General features: G+C 40.5%; 1 protein-coding gene across 5 annotated transcripts in view; it reads left to right on the top strand.

Moving 5' to 3' along the window:
* Window positions 1-22,177, top strand: part of NUBPL (nucleotide binding protein like) — a 148,291-nt gene that overhangs the window by 114,022 nt on the left and 12,092 nt on the right. For all 5 annotated transcript variants that reach the window (XM_034768689.1, XM_034768688.1, XM_034768690.1 and 2 more), the window contains 2 exons: window positions 9,301-9,421; window positions 15,074-15,156. In XM_034768689.1, coding sequence (XP_034624580.1) covers window positions 9,301-9,421; window positions 15,074-15,156 — 204 coding nt within the window. The remainder of the gene's footprint in view (window positions 1-9,300; window positions 9,422-15,073; window positions 15,157-22,177) is intronic.

The following is a 22,177-nucleotide window of genomic DNA, read 5'->3' as shown; positions in this document are numbered from 1 at the left end:
CAAGATGTAATAAAAACATATGGCAGAAATTTAGTATATAACATCTGTTTTTCATCTTAAATTGTCATTTACCATTAAGTCTGATGAAAGAAGCATATGTTAAGATCATGAAGATTTTTTTTTCTGATGGTGCCTGCAATACATAGGTGTAATGTGTTATGCTAAACATGTTTTTCATTTAATTTTTTTATATTTGTAGGTTTATGACAAATTATTTTAAAGAAAGCTGACCAAATTTACTTAGTTCTTATAGTGTGAGTAGCTTTTTCTAAGAGGAATGAATATTAAGATTGACTCAGCTCCTTCAGTCTGATCTTGGTATGAGTTTTGGTACATGAGACAATCTGTATGCCATGGTTCTACCACTCAGACTAGTTTGTTGGCCTTTGCATATCTGATCATAAATGGAAGTCTGATGGAAACCAATCCTGCAAGATGCTGGGTAACCTCAGTGCCCACCAGATTCAATGGAAGTTGAGGGTACTTAGTAGGATGAGTTCTGCAAAGAACAACCAGATCTTCCATGTTTTGTGGCCTTGTCTATTCTCTCTTCTCACCTTGCTTTTTCCTTTTTTCAGAAACAATAAACTTTTCCATCCACATCTGAACACAGGCATCACATTTACTTCTGTTTTAAAGCTAACTCCTGTCCATATTTGTAGTGCAGTGGGTGGAGCAAGTGTGAGGATTTTAGGGGGACTAGATGATTTTTTGACATGCAGCCCAAACATGAGACTTAATTTACATAAAGTTTGTGTGAAGAGGTCAGGCCTGCCGACGGGGCGGGAGAGAGAATTGTCCGGGCAGGCCACAGGGCAGGGCTCCTAGGTGTGCACTGGGTGGTACCGGCGGCAGTGAAGGCAGCCAGGAGGGCATGTGGAAGCCATGGCTGTGCCAGAAGTGCTCCCCCAGCAGCACAGCCAGCAGCTCGCTGGGCATCAGCCAGTACCGGCGCAACACCGCCCAAATGTCAGGCGGATGGCGTCTGCACAGGCTGGGGGCCCATTGACTGTTCTGCCCTGGGGCCCAGAATTGCTGGAAGAGGTGGAATCTTTGAAACTGTAGTGGCCTGCTGCAGAAATGGAGGTCACCTGCTTGCACTGGAATCCATGCATAGTTACCACCATCTAAAAGAATTTGTTAAGGGACAGCTTTCCAGATAAGTAGATGGCCTGTGGGCTGCTAAATCCAAAGCCATTGAAGGATTTTGCATGCATTCTGGTGAATTTTATCACATGTACACAGCTTTTTACAAACATTAACCGATTAACCCCCAAGTATTTAGGTCCGAAGTTTTTACAGATTGGACACTAAAACAAAGATTAAATGATTTTAATAGAGGTGTATCCATGTTGGAGACAGAATTACAATGCAAGAGTCTCTTGTTTTAAGTTCCACGACTTCTCCATTAGAAGATCATGTGCTCTCTCATTGTCTTGAACTCTACCTGCTGTGGGCAGCAGTCACACTTGCTGTGAGCAGAGGAGCCAGTTCAACTGCTGGCGTCCACTTGGCAGGGAGTGTGCTTGCCTCTGTTGCACTGGAACTGCTGCAGTGTGACACTGCCTACCATAGCTGTGAATTTTTGGAATCTACCCTAAATCTAAGAATCTATGGCTGTGGTTTTCATGAACCCTAAAGGCCAGCACAGGGCAGCTGGTGGGGAAATCCATGAATAATTTGTACTATTTAGGAAAAATCAGTGAAGTACTTTCAACTTTAGAGATCAGTTTCTATTGGTTTATGCTTTCAAGACTGTCTCTGAAAGGAAAAGGACTAATGCGTTTAGTTTTAATAAAACTGAGCTCCTCCTTCCAGGATGTTCAGATTGGTGGGAGATGTGGATTTCACAAGTTCCAAAGGCCAGCTGTATATACAATTGGCTGTTGTACTGGAGAAAGAATCTGAGGTGTATTTTCTTTTAAAGATGCTTTAACTGTACCGTGGATTTAAAAACTTTGAGGATAATAGTGAAGTCTCACTATCTTTCTTTCTGTACATATGCAACAATAATGCATATTAACAAATACATCTGAGTGATAAAAACGTTTACATAAGTTATAATAGTTTTTTAAAATAGTCATTTTGACTAATGCATAATGTGAACTAATGAACTGACAAATTTGATCTCGGGGAAAAACATCAAACTTTAAAGTTTATAATTGTTGTGTACAAAAGCCCCACAAAATCATAAAATCTATCTTTTGAGCTGCTGCTGTTCAAATTTATTAAATCATTTTATTTCCAATTTTACTATATTGGTTCCTCTTACACCAGTACTTTGAAGAACAAATTTCAACCAGAAGGAATTGTAAACCCACAGTAATATCCATGTGAAAATTGTGTTTGACACACTTGTTTGTTAAATTTGAAACAAACATCTTTGTGCTTTCTCCCATGCTGCCCCTCATGCTTGGGAAGAGCTTCCCATGACCATCCACAAAACTAACGCATTAACCTCCTTAAAATGCTGCTTTTCAGTGATGCTTACAAAAAACATGACAAGTTAGGCCACTGGTGTGCTGAGACGACAACCTGTCATCCTGACCAATTTTATCTAATTATTTCCTTGTACTCCCCCAACTGACTGTATCCATCTCTTGTCTCTTCTCTTATACTTAGATTGTAAGCTTTGTGGGGCAAACTGTGTTAGTTCAGCACCTAGCACAAGGGGGTCCTGGTCTGTGATTAGGGCTCCTAGGCGTTACAATAACCCAAATAATAAAAATAACAACTTAGTTAATAATTATATAAATAAATAATGGAATCCTAAATGAGAAAAAAAGGAGCCTAGTGGACTCTGCACACCAATATTGCACACCAAGAGTGAACAGTCCAGTATTCCAAAGCTCTGCTGATATTCAGAAGGAGCCATTTATACATTAAAATATACTACTAGGTAGATGCTAGACAAGAATAATGCAGAAGGAATGTAAAAATGGGCATGTGGCGCAGGCATTAAGGGACCGTGTGTCTGTCATGCCATCTGGAGTGACGCATGATCGAGAGTGCCAATCTCAGGGCAGACTGTCAAAAGCAGGGCAGACCCCCCTAGCTGGTGCTATATTCTACAGTTAGATTTCACCAACTCAGAAACAAACATGAACCTCTAGATCACTTTAATAGTCTTACCATGGAATCACAGACAGTCCCCTTGAGTTCTCCAGTCTATCTTGCCATGCAGGCAAGCTGGGCTTAGTGATAAATGGTCACATACACCAAAAATCACAAAACAATCAGGTTGCTCCCAGTCTCAAGATACCAGTCACTTACCCCAGATCAATTTGTACTTTCAATCTCACACCAAAGACAAAGCCTGTAGCCAATACTGTAATAAACTAACCAAAGGTTTATTAACTAAGAAAGAAGAAATAAAAGTTATTTACAGGTTCAAGCAAGCAAGCATATATACACAAATGAGTTTCAGTCTGATTCAAAAAGTGACAGAGATGTAGTAATCTGTCACAAATGAATGTCTTTTTAGGGCTTAACCATGTTGACCCTGGGGATCTCTGCTTTTTGTTTCTTAGCTCCAGCCCTTGTTAGAGTCCAAACTTGCAAAGAGTTGAAAAATCTTCATGTTAGCTATTTTTATTTCCCTCTTCCAGCATTCAAACCAATGAGACAAGGCCTTCTGCATGTACTTCTCCATGGGTGGATGGAGCAATTAACAAAGCTTTTGTTTTGTGATTGCCCATTGAATTTTGATAGTCCTCCTGTATAGGTGTGGGGAGCCCCTCTTCCATCTGAGTTCACAAGTTCAGAGCAGGCATTTTTACAGTTATAAAACAGATTTATATTTTTCCTTCTAGCATGGAATAGAGACACTACAAATAAGATTAATGCGTGCAGCAACTTACGCATTTTATAGAGTCTAAACGCATCCTTACAAGTCTAACACCTACCTTGAACAATATTAACATGTAGGTGAGCTGGACTGGTTTCCAGCTATGAATTTGTCAGTGCTCAGCTTATGCCTAGAAACCTGGCAAGAGCTGGCACCTGATTTACCCGTGTCACAGAGTCATTTACTTTCAGTACGACTAGCTGAAGAAAAAAGATCATGAATGAGACATTAACAAAAGATTTAGCATGGAGCATACAGCTACAGTAGCATTGTCTTAATAAAGCTCTGGCACAGTTACTTTTTCTGGCGGTGTGTTGCTATCATCAAAGGATTAATGAAACAGTTATACAACCAGCTATAAAACATTTAAACAAAACACTGTAAGGCAACATCACTTTTTTTGTGACCATGTGTTTTTTTTTTTTATACTTCAGTGCTACGTCTACACTACACACCACTGCTGATGTTGTGTAGTGTACATGTAGCTACTCACCGCAGTGAGTACTTGGCAGTGAAAAGGGTCTGGCAGAGAGGAGGGTCCCTGCTGCCAGTCTTTCCCCGCTGTGGGGAAAGGCTCCAGCAGTAGGAGGTGTCCGTGCCTTTCCCCCCTGAAGTCTTTTCCTGCAGCAGGGAAAGGCTTCTTCAGTGGGGAGGCAGTGGGACACAATACTGCTAAAAGTATCAGTGTAGATGGGGAGGCATGGGTTGGGTGAGTAGAGAGCATGTTGGGGATGTACTCGCATACATACCCACACCCTTCAGGCGTGTCTTTGTTTGCCTAAGCCATGCCTCACTCACTACACTGCAATTTAATATCCATCCTTTGAGGGCTATGCAGGTAGGTACTCTAAATGTCACCAAAAGCAGTGTGCAGTGTTCATGTACTCTGAGGACTACAAAAATTTAAAAAGCTAGGTGCCTGAAAATGGGTGAGTACGTTTGTACGACAAATGCAAGTTTTCTTTTGCATGGTGTGAGGAATAGACTTACTTAATTGGGTAAATCATCTTATTCTCCCTCCTCCTTTGGGAGATGTCTCTCAAATCTCAAAGGATCATTCTACTTCGTTATCTTTCAGTTTCTAGTTTACACACACATTTAAATCCCCATGTTATGATATCACTCGTTTAGGAGTCCATCAACAGAGCACTTACATTGGCTACAGAGAGCTCTATAAAACATTCTTTCTTCCTCCCTCCCTGTGCCTCCCATTAGAAATTGAATGTGCTGCCCCTGCAACAGCTGTAATCCTGCCCAGCCAAAGAACTGAGAATAAAAATGCCCTGATTTAAATCTGCTGAAAGCTCTAAATAGTAAACCTATTCTACCATGTGAAAAATTTAGAACACCAAATGCAGGCATAGAAAAGCCAGTTCACCAAAGCTGACTCACTTTTAATTTTTTTTTTATGTTGTATTTGATTGCACATTGAGCACAGTTATGTGCTATAAGGTAAAAATAACGTGTTTACCTGCATATATTCCTCTCTCTGTATTCTTTACATTGGCCAGTATTTTCAAACTTGGGTACTTATTGTAAATAGCGACCTAAGTAATGTGATTGGTTTTTTTTTTAGTGGTGTTGAACCCCTGCAGCTCCCATTAACTTCAGTGGAAACTGTGGATGATAAGCACTTCTGAAAACCAGGCCACTTTATTCAGGTGCCGAAGTTTAGGAATTCAAGGTGAAATTTTCAAAGGCCTTCTGTATCTTGAAACTTTCACTCTGAAATTTGGAAATTTTGGCTATAGTATCTAGGTGATCTATTTATCGTCTGTTTATAGAATTTTAATATATAATAACACTGCTCTACAGCCAAAATGCTTCTGAAATAAATGTAGTCAAACTTTACTAATTCTGGGTCACTGAGAACGAAAATGATGCTTAAAATTATTGATTGGCTCTAGTTTTCAAGATATGCTATTGGGTCAGTATATACGACCCTTGACTTGGCAATGGAGGAGGATAAGTGAGTTATAAAGGGAAGGGATCTCAATTTAAACCAGAAATGACTAAAATACATCTTTGACTGGATCTATGAATAAATCTATGACTGGCTTTAGACAGTACTTGCTTTTTAGGCAAAACAATGAATGATGCAATCTGAAGCTGGTATTGCGTCATACATGATATGAATTGCATCATGTTATTCCTAGAAGTCATGGATGATGCAATCATAACGAAGCTTACATCACTCTGCTAAACAAATTGCCCTATATCAGCTCTAGAAATCATACAGTGTCATGCTCTCTTATTTGTCAGTGTTTGATTTTGCAAAGGGACACATTTCTGTTTAGCCAAAGTGAGCAGAGATGCCTCGTACTTGTGTGAACAGTGCAGATAACTTCTGCTATGTTTGTGGTGAAGTGACTTTTGCATCACAAAAGCGCAGTATAACCACTATGGTTAAGAAAGCCTATCACCTTTATTTTGGCTGCAAAATTGGAGATCAGGACAAGAGGTGGGCCCCACACATATGCTGCAACACTTATGCAACAAATCTTCGCCAGTGGTTGAACAGGAAAAGGAAATCTATGCCTTTTGCAGTGCCAATGATTTGGAGAGAGCCAACAGATCATACCAGCAATTGTTACTTCTGCATGGTGCCTCCAGTTGAGAAAGGTGTGTCAAAGAAGAAAAAGTGGACTGTGCATTATCCAAACATTCCATCAGCTATACGCCCAGTACCCCACGAAGAAGGACTGCCGGTTCCTGATGCACCAGAATCATTCTCACTTGAGTCAGATGAGGACGAGGAAGAGTATGAAACTTCTGGTCCTGAACCATCAATGTCACAGGACCCATATTTTCTCCCATCCTCCTCCTCTGAACCACACCTCATAACACAAGGTGAACTGAATGACCTTGTCAGGGATTTGGAACTACCCAAGAGTAAGGCAGAGCTGTTGGGCTCCAGACTACAGCAGTGGAATCTCCTGGCAGGTGATGTTAGGGTTTCCATGTTCCGTGACCGTCAAAAGGATCTCTTGTCCCATTCTTCTTCATGGAAGGTGATCTTGTAGCCTGCAACAACATCGATGGTGTGATGGCAGCCCTCAACATCGTTCACGATCCAGATGAGTGGAGACTGTTCATTGATTCATCGAAGACGAGTCTTAAAGCTGTTTTACTGCATAGTGGCAATGTTTTGCCATCAATTCCAGTTGGTCATGCAGTCCATCTGAAGGAAACCTATGACAACATGAAACAACTTTTGAGGTGCATAAACTATGACCAACATCAGTGGCAGCTTTGTGCGATTTGAAGGTTGTTGCTCTCTTGCTTGGTCTGCAGACTGGATACACAAAGTACTGCTGTTTTCTCTGCGAATGGGATAGTTGTGCAAGAGATTCCCACTACATCAAGAAAGATTGGCCACTCCGACAGTCATTGGAGCCCGGGAGGAAAAGTGTTCAGCATCCACCACTTGTTGAATCAAGGAAGATTTTGTTACCACCCTTCCACATCAAGATGGGTCTGATGAAGAACTTTGTCAAGGCCATTGACAAAACACAAGCAGCTTTCAAGTACCTCCGTGGAAAATTTCGAAGGTTAAGTGAAGCTAAGATAAAGGAGGGTGTCTTTGTTGGTCCTCAGATTCGTGAACTTCTTCGAGATGATGCATTTGACCATGCACTGCGTGGCAAGGAAACGACGGCATGGAAAGCCTTCCAGTTAGTGGCAATAAATTTTCTTGGAAACAACAAGGCAGACAACTACAGGTTGTTGGTGGAAAACCTCCTCAAGGCATACAAAAGCCTTGGTTGCAACATGTCACTAAAGATACATTTTTTGCACTCTCATCTAGATTTTTTTCCACCGAACTGCGGAGCAGTGAGCGACGAGCACGGCGAGCGATTTCACCAGCACATTGCAAGAATGGAGAAACGCTATCAGGGCAAATGGAGCCCATCAATGCTTACAGACTATTGCTGGACAGTGACAAGAGATGCTCCATTTAATGAATACAAGAGACAAGCCAAGAAGTGCCGAGTAGACACTGAATAGGACTAAACTATGTACATAATAGTTTTTTGCCTTTTGTTTCATAATAAATTTTATTTATATAACCCTTTTGCTGATTTTTAAAGTGTTACATAAACAGGACAGATGAAATATTGTCATGTAAAGCAACCATAAACACATGAAAAGACCTAGGTTTACAATTTATGATTAAAACTCTATCTACACAATATGCATAGACATAAAATGTAAAAACTTAAATATCTTAGAAACAGTAGCCAATCAGTTGTTTTAATTGTCATATTTGAATTCAGCACATCAAAATACATAATAAATAGCACATTTTATCTCTGAAGCAGACGACTTCTCAAAAATTGTAGACCAGTGAATAATTGACTCTGCAACATGAAGCTAAGATTGTGCAGGTTTTCTGTTGATTATTAAACCACAAGAGCCTTATAACATGTCAAATTTGGGTGTAAGTTATTCCTGGCGGGTTTTCAAAATTCTGGTCATCCCTAGTGCTTAACTTTGTTTGACAGATAAACAGAATGTGATTAGTGTTATCATCAGCATCATTCTAAAATATGGAAGAGTAGATTTTGTGCCCAGGTTGGCAAACTTTCTTCATATTTTTGCAAGGAAGACGTTGGGAATTGAACATCAACAAAAATGTGTATATTAGATTTTTGTCCCACAGTTTTTGTCAGTTTCTGCCTTGCTTAATTATTTCTATTGTTTTGATCTTTAAACATCTCTCTGCTCCTCAGAGAGAATAGCAAATCTGGGTTCCTTTTTAAAGATATTTTCCTGCTAATAGCCAAAAAAAGTCTTTTTAAAAAAATAGGTCCAATTGTGACACTTCTTGTAATGCAGTGTAGTGGTAGCCGTGTTGGTCCCATGATATTAGAGAGACAGGATGGGTGAAGTAATGTCTTTTATTGGACAAACTTTATAAAGTTAACTTATAAAGTTGGTCCAATAAAAGATATTACCTCCCACAGCTTGTCTCACTTCTTGTAATATGTCACAGTTCATGAAATGAAACTTTAAACTACAAGACTGTAAAACACAGCACATAAAACCTCCAGAGTTCAAAGTTATATGATACAACAATTGTTTACTGAGATGTCATAAAGTGGTGTTTATAAGTTAAGTACTGTAGATTAGGTCGCATAAGAGATGTTTTGTAACAAATGTGCTTGATAATCTTGACTTGAAAGGCAGCAATCTTGCAATGAATATGAAGTATATGATATATAAATATTTATAAAATGAAGATCAAATAAAAATATAATAAAATTACTTTGTTGCTGAGCCAGGAATCTAGGGGCTGTGGAGACACTGTCAAAACAGTCTATTCATTTTAAACTAATACTTTTAAGATACCTTGTTTGAGATCTATTCTCTGATGACATATGTGGGTAGATATAATATACCAGCATTGATACTACGACTCCAGATTTGAACATTCTTTTTTAACTTAACAGGTTTTGGGGCTTATCCAAAATATGAGTGTTTTCCAGTGCCCAAAATGTAAACATGAGACCCATATTTTTGGAGCTGATGGTGTGAGAGATCTAGCAAAAACCCTTGGACTAGATGTTTTAGGTAAGAATACTGATATGATTTTTATTGTTAATGGACAAATTCATGAAATGCATAAGGAAAACTCTGCTTGAAAAAAGTATGGGACTGCATTACCGTGATACTATATGTTCAAATAATGGTAAAGCAGAAAAAAATGGTACAGTAATAATCTTAAATTGCTGAGTTTCATTACAATTTTTATGCTGTTTATTATCATTGTCTCAGGATTTTTCCTTTTAATGAAATGCTGGCTAGATTTGGAAGTTTGTGACAAATATGACTAATACTCACATATATAAGGCCACAAGTGGGATAGTGTCTAAGGTAACTCCATCCACTGGATCTCAGTGATCTTGACTATCGTTTAGATTGTAAACTCTTCAGAACATGGACTGTTCTGATATCTATGAATTATACAGCATACAACATTTTGTAACATGTATGCAGTGACATTTAGGACCTAAACTCTTCCCATTGGAGTCAGTGGGAGTTGGCCCATTGACTCCATTGGGAACAGGAATGCGCTTTTTATGTGGAAAACTTTGTAATCTGAACAGCAATGCATTAGACCCATTATTTTTGTACCTACATATAGAATACTGAATTGTTGCGTTTTGCATGGTGAGTAAGTAGTTTACATCTTGTTTTGAATCACACACACTGGTTGTCCAAGATCAGTTATGTTTACACTAAAGATAATTTAATTATGATTAGACCACCTTAATTATTGTTAGTTGGGATTTCAGGAATATACTGGATTGCAAAATGTGGTTTCAAAAGAAAATTTATCTTAACTCATGAGGCATTCAAAACAAGAATTGTTCACATATTGATTTAATGTGGAATTATGTATAATTTTAAAATGTGGATTAATTGCTTACCTTTTTTAAAAATAGCATGTTTAAACCTGAGTGATCAGGAAGAGGTTATAAAACATAAACGCATATTTAAGTTGTTAATGAGATAATTGTGCATGCTAATGATGTATCTCCATGTATTACTGTAATTATGTCAATGATATTCCACAGTTTATCATTAAAATGAACCAGGAAGTTCATTTAAAATCTTCATAAAGACATAAAGGTCTGATACAAATCTAACATAGGAATGGAATTTAGAATTGAAGGCACACATTTAGGGTCACCTGGTAGAAGCATAATGTGTGGCAATCAGAGTCAAAGGGGATTGCTTCAGCCCTAGGTTATGCTGGTGGGTGCAAAGCTGCCATCCGCAGTGGTACAAGGTGCTTGGTCAGCCATTGATCTCCATAAGTGGCTTTTGCTGCTCCCAAAATGGGTAAAGTTGGCCAGGGATGGGAAGTCAGGGTGGAGCCAAGGGATTTGCTGATTCGGCAGGAGGGAGGAAGAGGTTTGAAGAGGAGTGGTTACAAACATACTGTTCTTCAGCCACTGATTAAAGAGCATGAATGTAGTGCTGGAAGGGTTAAAGTTAGTTTATATTGTACATAGAAGCATAGGAATTACCATACTGGATCAGACCAGTATCTGTCCTGTCTACAAGAGTGGCCAGTATCAGATACTTCAAAGGAAGAAAACCTGCAAGAGTCAATTTATCCACCCCCTCTGAGGGCTCCGATACAACCAGTAGCTCTAGTACCTCCACACTAGGGTGTCCCCCAAAACCAATCTGAGCTGCCGACCTCCTCAGGACCCACGAGGAGGAAGCTGATGAGGAGACCTGCGATTATGGGACCTACTTCTGATCCTCCCTCAAGCCACGTCTCTGGGCAGAGTTCCTCTGGGCCATGCTCCCTGGATGCCTTTGAAGAGCAGTGGGCACTGTCTGGGGTCTTCTGCTTGGTGTCCCCATCTGGATTCCTGATTTTGAACCTGTGACCCCCCATTTCCATCCCTGTTTTTTCGTTGGTTGTCTCCTATAATCATTTGATATCTGGGTCTGGTGGCTCCTCCCCTTAGACTGTGAGCCGGGGCCTTTAGATGTGGGCAGGCTTCTGTCCACCCATCCCCAGTGCTTCAGTAGGTGCACTGACTTACCCTTTGCACAGAGCCTGCCGTGACTCAGCCTTCAGGCATGCAGCTGCAGCCTATCCCCCAGGTTCAAGTATTTCCTCAACCGCACCAGAGCTGCAGATCACTCTGTGCAACTACCCAGCCAGAAACCCTTGTGCTGCCTCACAGTCACAAACTCTTGAGACTCCCAGCCTGCTCTTGACCCTGTTCCTGTTTCTGCTCCAGCCTTGCCCAAGCCCTGTTCCAATCTTGTCCTTGCCCTACCCTGCTCTTGCTCCAGCCCTGTTACTGACCTGCTCCAGGCTTACCTCTGCCTCCTGACCTTCCCTGGACCCCCAGACTCTGATTACCTGGCTTTGATCTTTGGTCTGTATCTGGACTCTGGCTAAGACTGTGACTTGGCTTGTCCCTGGACTCTGACTACCTTGCTTCAACCCCGGCTTCCATCTGGACTCCAGCTATGGTACAAATTCTGGCTTCACTATGGACCCTGATCTTGGTTCTGACTCTGGCCTGTCCCCAGATCTCGATTCCAATGCCACACTTGGCTCAGTCCCGACTCGAAGTCTGGCTTTGACCTCTGGTCCAGCCACTAAGCCTGACTACTGAGAGGTAGCGCCTGACACCTAGCTTGGAAGACTCTGATGTTCCCGAGTCTTCTCCAGTTTTGACTAACCAAATAATTTTGTGTCACCTGCAAATTTTGCAACCTCACTGCTCACCCCCTTTATTATATCATTGATGAATATGTTAAACAACACTGGTCCTAGTATAGAACATTGTGACACTCTACTATTTAAATTTTATCATGAGGAAGATTGGCCATTTCTTTTCTGTGTCTCAGCCAGTTTCTGATCCATTACTTTGACCAACACAACATGAGTACTTAGTTTCTCTAGTAGCTTCTTGTAAGAAGCTTTGTTAAGGGCCTTCAAAAGTTCAAATAAAGTACATCAACCAGTTCCCCTTTATTGATTTCTGTATTAAGACATTCAGTTAATTCTAACAGATTTGTAGAGACATTTTCCTATGCAGAAGCTATGCTGGTTAGACCCTAATAAATTTGTGATCTCCTAGATCTCTTATAATTCTATTTTTAATTGTTTTTCGATACATTTATCAGATATATAAGTAAGGCTTACTTGTCTGTAATATCCCAGATCACGTCTATCATCTTTTTAAAACACACAACAATTGCTACCCTTCAATCCCCTGGTATAGTAACTTTTTTAAAAAAATAAGAGTTTGCATGTTTTTGCTAGCAGCTCAGCAACTTCATTCTTAGATATATTGTGAACTCTTGGGCATATACCATCTGGACTCAATGGATTTGTTGCTTTTTAATTTATCGATTTGTTCCATCCCTTCTTTTTTGTTACCTCACTCTCTGATAGCGCGTCATTGTTATTACCAGAAAGGAGTAGGTCCCAGGCAGGTGTGCTCTGTGGTGAAGAATCGTGCAAAGAAATCATTTAGTTTCTCAGCAATATCCTTATCTTCCTTAATTGCTTGCTTTACCATAATGGTCCAGCAGACCCACTGATTCTCTTGCAGGTTTTCTGCTTCTAATATACTTACAGAATTATTTGTTTCTTTTTATACCTTTAGCTACTGTCTTTAACTCCATTAGATGCTTTTGTAAATCACCCTGGGCACCTATATGCATCTTTAAGCACCTAAATACCTTCGTAAATGTGGCCCTCAATCCTTTTGAGAGCAGTAGGAGATGGCAGCCATTTTGAAAAAGGGAAGTTCTTTGTGTAATTCTATTGCTGCTGAAGCAGTAAATTTTAGTTGTGAAGACTGAATGCAAAAAATTACTCTGAATCCTAAAAATAATAGTCTTCAAAATGTGGCCTATGCACAAGATAACAGTAATTTTAACTATGTGGGACTTTGATGAGTCCGTATTATTCCATTACTAAAAACATTTGGGACAAAGAAAAGATCTGACCTGCAATGGTAAATTTCTTAAAGGACCAATTTTTAACTATATTTAACTAAAAAAAAAAAATTTATGGATTTACTTTAATTCTCAGAAAATTCATTCTGTGCCAAAAGCGTAAGTATTGAGTAATTTTGGGGAGGATAGATTGTAGTCTTCATATATAACAGAAGTTGCATGTCTTCTTTAAGTGCAGAATTCAATTCAACCTTAATTATGGAGTCAATACCTGCAACTCCATACTTTTATTTTTATTTTTATTTTTATTTTTATTTTTTTCTTTTAGGGTCTTTTTTACTAGCATCCTTCACTTTTTTTTTTAAATCCTCTTTTAAAGTTCAGTGCAAGATTTTGATACCTTTCCTCCTCTAATGATATTGAACTTAAAATTTATTTTGGTCACCATTACCTAGGGGCCCAAATACAGATACTTCTTGGACCAACGCTTGTATGTTACTTACATCTAAGGGTTCGACAGTACCAGGGCTGGCTCCAGGCACCAGCAAAGGAAGCATGTGCCTGGGGCGGCACATGCTAAGGGGCGGCACAGTCTGGGCGGCTTTTTTTTTTTTTTTTTGGCTTCGGCAGCCCGGGCGGCTTTTTCGCTTGGGGTGGCAAAAAATGTAGAGCCGGCCCTGGACAATACCCATGCTTGCATCTGTTTAACTAGAGTTTTGTTTTGAAACTGCTTTAGTTAAACCACTGCAAGTTTATATACGAACACTTATTTCAGTTTAGCTATTTTTTCATTTATCTTAATCTGGTGTTAAAAATAAATTATATTAAAGCAAAATAACACACTTACTAGCCAAACTAAGAGTACCTACACAGGATTTTGCACCAGTTTAATTAAACTGATTTAAAAGCACACTTTTAGTTAAATCAGTGAAACTTCTGAGTATAGACAAGGCCTGCGTGAAGAGTAGTCAGGCCTCCAGCATGCTGTAAACATAATACTGGCAGAAGATCAGTTTTTAACTGTGCATTTTATCTCATAGGCAGTATCTGTGTTGTGATATAGTAATTATGGGAACTTTAAAAATTTACTATATTTAGTGCTGGAAAAATATTTCAGAATTAAGTGAAAATATCCAATGGGTCTATAAATGATTTTTCCTTCAGTACATTTTTCTTCTATAACAGTTCCCTGCTGATTACACAAGCAAATCACACAGTAGTTAGCCCTTGTAAAAGAGAATGAGTTGAATATACAGCTAGCACTTAATTAAATCAATGGCCTACTAAGGACTATAGTACATTTTGTTGTTTGGCAACAAAATGTGCTATAGTTGAGATATTGATTAATATCTCAAAACACTGTTGAAAATACAAAAGTAAGAAATACGTTGAATAATATGTTATCCTGACACTCAAAGAAGTGTTTTTATTTTGTACCTATCCAAAATGTCTAGACCATAGAAATGTCTCAGTTTGAGCTTTTCTGCTTCTCCAGAAAGCAATAAAGCAAACTTCCTGTCATTACAAATTACTGCAAAGCAATCTGCTCTTTTTCCAGAAAATGAATAAATTTGAAATATATTTGGTACTAATGATTGTGGACATGTGGAACTCTGCTGCAGCTAATTTTAATTTTAAATGCTAATTTTAGAGATTAAGTAATTCAAAGGATAGCCTGAACTGGAATTTGATTTCAAGTAGCTTCAGGGCTAGTTTAATGAAATGCACTTATGAAATATTAAGTCTTTATGTAAATGCATTTTGGTGTTTTTAATGCAGGAGACATTCCATTGCATGTTAATATAAGAGAGACATGTGATACCGGCCAGCCTATTGTCATCTCACAGCCTCAAAGTGACATGGTAAGTTTAGTGCTATGCACTTGAAAAACCAACCAAACAAAAACAACAAACAAATAAAAATACCCTGAAAACTGGGGAGAGAGGAGGGAAAAGTCTCTGTTATTTTAAGAAGGGAAACCTTTTTGTTAACATAAGAAATAAATCCTGAAAATTGAATTAATCTATGTACTTGCTCCAAAACGGAGGTACACAGGTATATGGGTTGTCCTTGCTGTCTTTTTCTCTTTGTGCACATATTTTTGTTTAATAGTCTGAACCATAGGCTCAGTAGCAAAAGACTCAGTCCAGATGCTTGCATGCCAAGAAGAGGAAGAGTCAGTGACAGGCCACATGAGATCTAACTAATAACATAGATCTTCTAAAGCTGTCTGTTGATTCTTTGGTAGTTGAGCCATGAGAGGATCAAAGGGGAAGGTTAATTCTGTCAAAAGATCTGTGTAACAAGAACCTGCACATTGTCAATACCTAGAATATTGTTAGTAGGAAGTGGAGGAATTTGTATGCAATAGGACATAGGATTTTTCTGTGAATTCACCATAGCATTTTATTGCCAAATGAAAGCATGGGTGTATTGAGAAACTGGGAATAAAACAGACTTATCTTTCCAGAAAAGTAGTTTTGTGCATAAGATATTGTCGTACTTGTTGACAGTACAGTACTTTTCTGCCTAGTACATCTTTCTCTACCCTGTTCCTGTCTCCTCTGTTTGGATTCTAAGCTCTTCAAAGCAGGGACTGTCTACTACCTTGTTTGTACAATGCCTATCACAATAGGGCTCTATTTTTATACAGTGATCGACATTCTGGAGACTAGTGGCAAAACCTAAACATCATTATACTTATTAATTTTGTTTTAAGAGAGAAGTTGGAACAAAGTACCTTATAAGACTACTAATAGAATGCAACACATTCACTAGTCTGGGATAAGGCCTGTATCACTATTGATCACAGATCACTATTGATCTGTGAAATGATTGTGTGATATTCTGGTATGTCTATTCTCTGGATAGATGAAGAGTCTTCAGTCTCCATTCATCAGGCTGGCACCTTTTACAAGCACTACTTTCCTATTAAAAGAGAAATACAGTAAAATTCTGTAGGTCTGCCATGTGAGTTTGTTTCTAATCTGGCGTCTCACTCCTGCCCATCCTTGTACTGGTAATTGCATGAGGGTGAAATCAGGGGGATATAGGTTATCGATATCAAGTTAAATATGAAATAAGTAGATTTTTAACACATACTGTGCCTCAGTAGAGGAAACTTTTTTTTACTCTTTCTCATTGTCTTTAAGATAATCACTTCCCCTCACAAAGAAAAAGTAAAAAGTCACTAATCTCTGTGCAATTTAAAATTGCCTGTCGCGCCCCCCTCTCATTTAATGAGAGAGAACTTTAATGTCTCTCTCTTATTTCTTACTTTAAAAAATATAAAATTCACAGCACATAAACGATGGTTAGAGAGGTTCGATGAGGTCAGATTCTAATCTTCTAATCTTTAATATATGACATCCATCATCATGTTTCTCAAATAAACTAAAATTGTGGCTGTTCATGCATGAAAAACCACATATTTTTCAGATAGAGGACAATATGCATTGCACTGTTGAAATTAGCTCCACTCTTGTCCTTAAATTTAGAAATATTAAAAAAATCTGTTCTGCTTTCCTTAGTGAATATTTATAAATGAAATAGTGTTATAGGGCTGAAATAATACATAGCTGAATAAAACAGTGAGCTATAGGGAGAATGACTGAGTCCTCAGAAACCAATGTGCTGAGTTTAACTGTCACCTTTTAGGTTCTGTTAAGACTAGAATAAAAGGTACATAATCCCCACACCAGTGACGAAGAGGTTAAAGAGAGGCTGTGGGCAAGGCTGGCCCTCCCCTTCAGCCCTGCCAATCACGTTAAGGATGGAATAAGGTCTTAAAAAGAGGAAGTTCTCAGCTGTTGGTAGGCAGTTCTGGGAGAGAGCAGACAGGAGGGAGGGCTCTGTAGCTCCTAAAGGAGACTCCTAGAAGCCTTCAGGGGAGCTACCCTAAGGAAGGCCATTTACCAACTCCCCAGCTCCTGGTGTATTGGATGGGTAAGACAAGTTCGGCAAGCTGATTAGGTGGTTGCTGTCACTACCCTCGATCCCTTTCAGACCAATCTCCAGTTAAATTAGAAGTGCTAAGGACCCTACTATGGGATTATCCTAACAAGACAGATGGGGCATATATATGCAAGGGGCATATATATGCAAGGGACATCTGGTAGGGTTTCAGATCCCGTGTGAGTAGGCTTGGAAGGATTAGATTTGTATCGATAAATGTTAATAAATGTCTATTACACAGTACACACACAAACCGATTAAAAAGTATTTCTATCAAAAATTGACATTTACAGATAGACAAAGTGAGAAAAATACTGCTTTGGAACATATTAGAGTTTGATTTAAGAATATTTACTTTGTATATTTTGATATATGATGTTGACAGTTTGTGTTTTAAAGCTTCAACTTTTTGAATCTCAACATTTACTGTAATTAAACATCAGAGGGGTAGCTGTGTTAGTCTGAATCTGTAAAAAGCAACAGAGGGTCCTGTGGCACCTTTGAGACAGGACCCTCTGTTGCTTTGTAATTAAACAATTATTGTTTAACAGCCTCCCCCCTCCCCCCCCCCCCCAATTTCCCACAACTGTAAAAATTTACATAGATAAGAATTGGAAAAAACTTCTTAAAAATAAATATCAATATCATCCATCAAAATTATAAAAAATTCTGCTAAGCCTACATATGAGGGGGCAAGGCTGCATGTGTGGCCTGAACATTTATAATCTATTAAAGAACTAGAACAAATAGTTTGGGAAAACATCAGGTAGAAAGAATAATTGTTCCTTTTTTGAAATTACCTGTGGAGATCTACAGCTCTCCTCCTGGGTGTGGTGCCTAAAAAACCTAATGGATAATACAGGATTATCAACCATTTATCTTACCTTCAAAGCTTCCCTTAAAGACAGTATTGACCCTCAGTTATGTTCATTTTGATAGTCCTCATCTGAGGTAGCAGTAGCCATGGTTAAAGAATGCAGCATAAGGACACAGGTTGCAAAATGCAACATTACTCCCTGTTCATTGCAAAAATAGTAACTTGTTCAGTCTTCAGTTTGAGGAATATTACTGTTTTGACACGGCCATGCCAATGCTCCACACCATGTTCAGCCTTTGAAAGGTTTAGCATAACATTGGAGTGGTCAGATGTGCGGGAAACGAGCTTGCACGTGAGGCAGTTCGCTATTTCAATTACTTCCTCTTGGCAGGAAATATGATCAGTAGAGCACAGCTGCCTGCTGAGAGCATTTCTGGAGATGACAGAGTGCTTGGGGTCCCACTGGCTTCAGAAAAGGCAGAAGGCCCAGCACAGTTAACATACTTGAGAACTGAATCGGATTCAAGACAGGGTGTATCATGGATACCCAGAGACAGCTTAGGTAATGTAAAGGTGTTGATAAAGACAATCAAAAATTCTACGAAAGCCTCTCTAAAACAAGTATAAGTAACTATTGGGGCATTTAAATTTTGCATGTAAGGCAGTGGCCTTGGCTAGGGTCTTTTGTGCCCACGTGGTGGCTTTCACTTCTGGATCCAAGAAGCCTCATCGCTTTGTCAGGATGACCAAAAGAAGGAAGGGCAGATTTGGATTAGGGGAAGCATTCTTATAGTAGTTTAATGGGTTATCAGTTAAATGATCCAATTGGATGCTAGGATCGGAGTTACGGGGACTGTCTGACACCTCTGGGAAAATTGTTTTTGGAGTTCATTACCAAGGGAATTGATGTGCATAGAGGTGGCCTGCGGAGTGGGCAGAGCATAGTATAATAAGAGATTACTTCTATTAAGTTTTTTCTGATATTGGTGGCTGTCACAATTTGAACTGAGGAATTTAGAAATAAATGGTTTTGTTTTTGGTGTGACAAACAGGCAGAGATTCACATTAATTCAGAGTCAACGAAGTAATGTGGCTGGTATGGGCATATGTATTGCACTGCCATTTGTTCAACGTATTTTCTGTGTAGTTGATAATGGGATTGTCCATGCTCTGTCTCGGTTTCAGGCTGGCAGATTACAGAACCTAGTGCTGTTAGCCAGCCAAGACCCACAGGTGATGCCTCACAGTTTGTGGAACCATGGCTCCTGACAGCTTTAAGATTGGTGGAAAATTCCATTGCCCCAAGGACATTAAGGGTTAACAAGGCTAGTTTCGTTGAGTTTGTAGATTAGCATTAAGGAAGCCTTCCATATGTTTAGTCCATCCCTGAGTTTCAGGTGGTGAATTATGCGGTGTCTTTGGCGCGCATTGTAGATTGGCATCATCTGCTATATTGAGTCACCTTTAGAGCTGGGCATATAACTGATTTTTTTGGCTTGGCCAGCAAACCGAAAAATCAAGAAATATTCAGAAGATTCTGAAAATGACAAAACTCTTTTTCCACATCAACAAAGTAGGAAAGGGAGTGTGTGTCCATCCATCGATCCATGTCCCTTTATAACTGTAGGCCCACTGTTAGGGCACTTGCCTGGGATGTGGTAGTCCTAGGTTTGAATCCCCACTAGATATTGCCCCCTCATAGGTGAGCATCCTAACCACCAGACTATAGACTATTTTGGGAAATTGGCCATCCTGATTATCACTACAAAAGTTGTTTTTCTCCTGCTGATAATAGCCCACCTTAATTGATTACTCTCATTATAGTTAGTATGGCAACACCCATATTTTCATGTTCTCTATGTATATATATCTTCCTACTGTATTTTCCACTGCATGCATCCGATGAAGTGAGTTTTAGCTTATGCGCAAATAAATTTGTTAGTCTCTAAGGTACCACAAGGACTCCTCGTTTATTTTGGGGTGTGTCACTCTCAGTCTGTCTTGTTGAAGCTGTTCCACTGTGTGTAAATAAATATTCATTGAGCCAAAGAGAGAGTGAGTGAGAACAACTCTATAGCCTGGTGATTAAGGCACTCACCTGGAACGTAGGAGATGTGGATTCAAATCTTCTCTGCCTGATTCATTGGAGGGATTTGAATCCAGATCTACCTCCCAGTCTATGGAGTTCTCGCTCACTCACTCTTTGGACCAATGAATATTTCTATTTATATGTAGTGGAACAGCTTCAACACAAGAGATTGAGAGCAACCCACCCCAGATCAGCTGATAGCTTGGTGGCTAGGGATGCTCACCTGGACGGAGGGATATCTAGTGGGGATTCAAACCTGGGTCTGCCACATCCCCGGCAGGTACCCTAACCACTGGGCGAAAAGTTATAAAGGGGCAGGTGGATATGGACTCACAGTTTTGCTGACATGGATAAAGGTTTTCCCAATCAAAACTAATTAGATCAAATTCGCAAATAGATCAAAACTTTATTTTTTAATGAATAAACTATTCATTCAAAAATTTCCGCCAACTCTCAGTAGCATTGCTGGCCTGTCGTTTTGTTGCACGCTGGCAGGATTTACTAACACTTAGAAAATTTTTACTAAAGAAGCTTTTGGAGGGATGGTCCAGAGGAGAGGGATGCAGCGTATGTTTCAGGCACCCCATAGCCATACAGAATTTGTTTTCGTGATTGGAAGCTTTACCTACATTAGGGTGCATGTGGTTCTGTTTAAAGCTGCATTTGTCATTACTGTTTTCAGTGCTTTCACGGCTAGTGAGGGTGTGCTCAGGGCCGGTGCAAGGAAGTTTCACAACCTAGGCAAAACTTCCACCTTGTATCCCCCCCCCCCCCCCCCCCCCCCCCCCCCCCCCCCCCCCCCCCCCCNTCATTACTGTTTTCAGTGCTTTCACGGCTAGTGAGGGTGTGCTCAGGGCCGGTGCAAGGAAGTTTCACAACCTAGGCAAAACTTCCACCTTGTATCCCCCCTCCCCCCTCCGTGGCAGCTAACCCAACCCCCCACCCAGGGAGCCTGCCGCCACCCTCCCCCCCATCCAGGGAGCTACCCCCCCCTCTGCAGCTAACCCCACCCGGTGAGACCCGCCCCTGCGGAAGCTAACCCCGCCCAGGGAGCCCACCTCCACTGCAGCTAACCCCACCTGGGGAGACTCCCCCCCGCGGTAGCTAACCCCACCTGGGGAGCCCGCCCCAGCTCACCTCGGCTCCGCCTCCTCCGCTGAGCATGCCGGCGCCGCTCTAATTCTCCTCCCCTCCCAGGCTTGCGGCGCTGTTGGAGGAGACTTAGAGCCGGGCTGTGTGCTCAGCAGAGGAGGCAGAGTGCACCCCCTCCCCGTTACTGTGGGCAGCCCTCCCCGGGTCCCCCGCCCCAGCTCACCTCCACTCCACCTCCTCGCCTGAGCGGGCTTTTAGGCACCCCCAACTACTAGGCACCCTAGGCGGCCACCTACATTGCCTAAATGGTTGCACCGGTTCTGGGTGTGCTGGTGTCAAGGGGACAGCTCCAGGAGTGTGCTAGAATTGGTAGATGTGCAACTTAAACAAGGAGCAGTGCCCTTGAAAATTAAGGTATTTACAACCCTATCAATCCAGAAAAGGGACCATAGAAGAGCTAAGAGATTGCTTGTATGAACAGGTATGTCCAGTAAAAGAGTTTGTGATAGTCATGTGGATTCAGGAGCAAGGCCCTCTATACATGGCGTTGGCATCTACTGACTAGATACCATTTGCTGCGGTAATTGGGGGTGGGGGGCATTAGTCCATTTGGATCCCAATCTGGCAAATTTTGGCATTCATTCCTTTAGGGTGCAGTGCTCTCTACAGCATTGGAGGGTTTTTGACTCTCAGAGAGTGCAGGCAAGTAAATCGGACTGAAATACGACCTACAAGCAGGCAGTCAGGTTGGCATGTGTTGCAGCTGAGCTTAAGGTGTGAGGCTATCCACCTGCAATGGTTTGGGAGAAGGGGCATGTTGTCAGGTCAGCTCATGCCTCTTCTACACTTGTAGATGGGTGAACTACATCCATCTAATATCCTGATTGCTCAGCTGGGGGAAATGATCTGGGGACCTGCCCTGGGGTAAATT

Source organism: Trachemys scripta, chromosome 4, assembly GCF_013100865.1.
Source record: "Trachemys scripta elegans isolate TJP31775 chromosome 4, CAS_Tse_1.0, whole genome shotgun sequence".
Taxonomy (NCBI): Eukaryota; Metazoa; Chordata; order Testudines; family Emydidae; genus Trachemys; species Trachemys scripta.
This window is presented reverse-complemented; position numbering and strand designations above follow the sequence as displayed.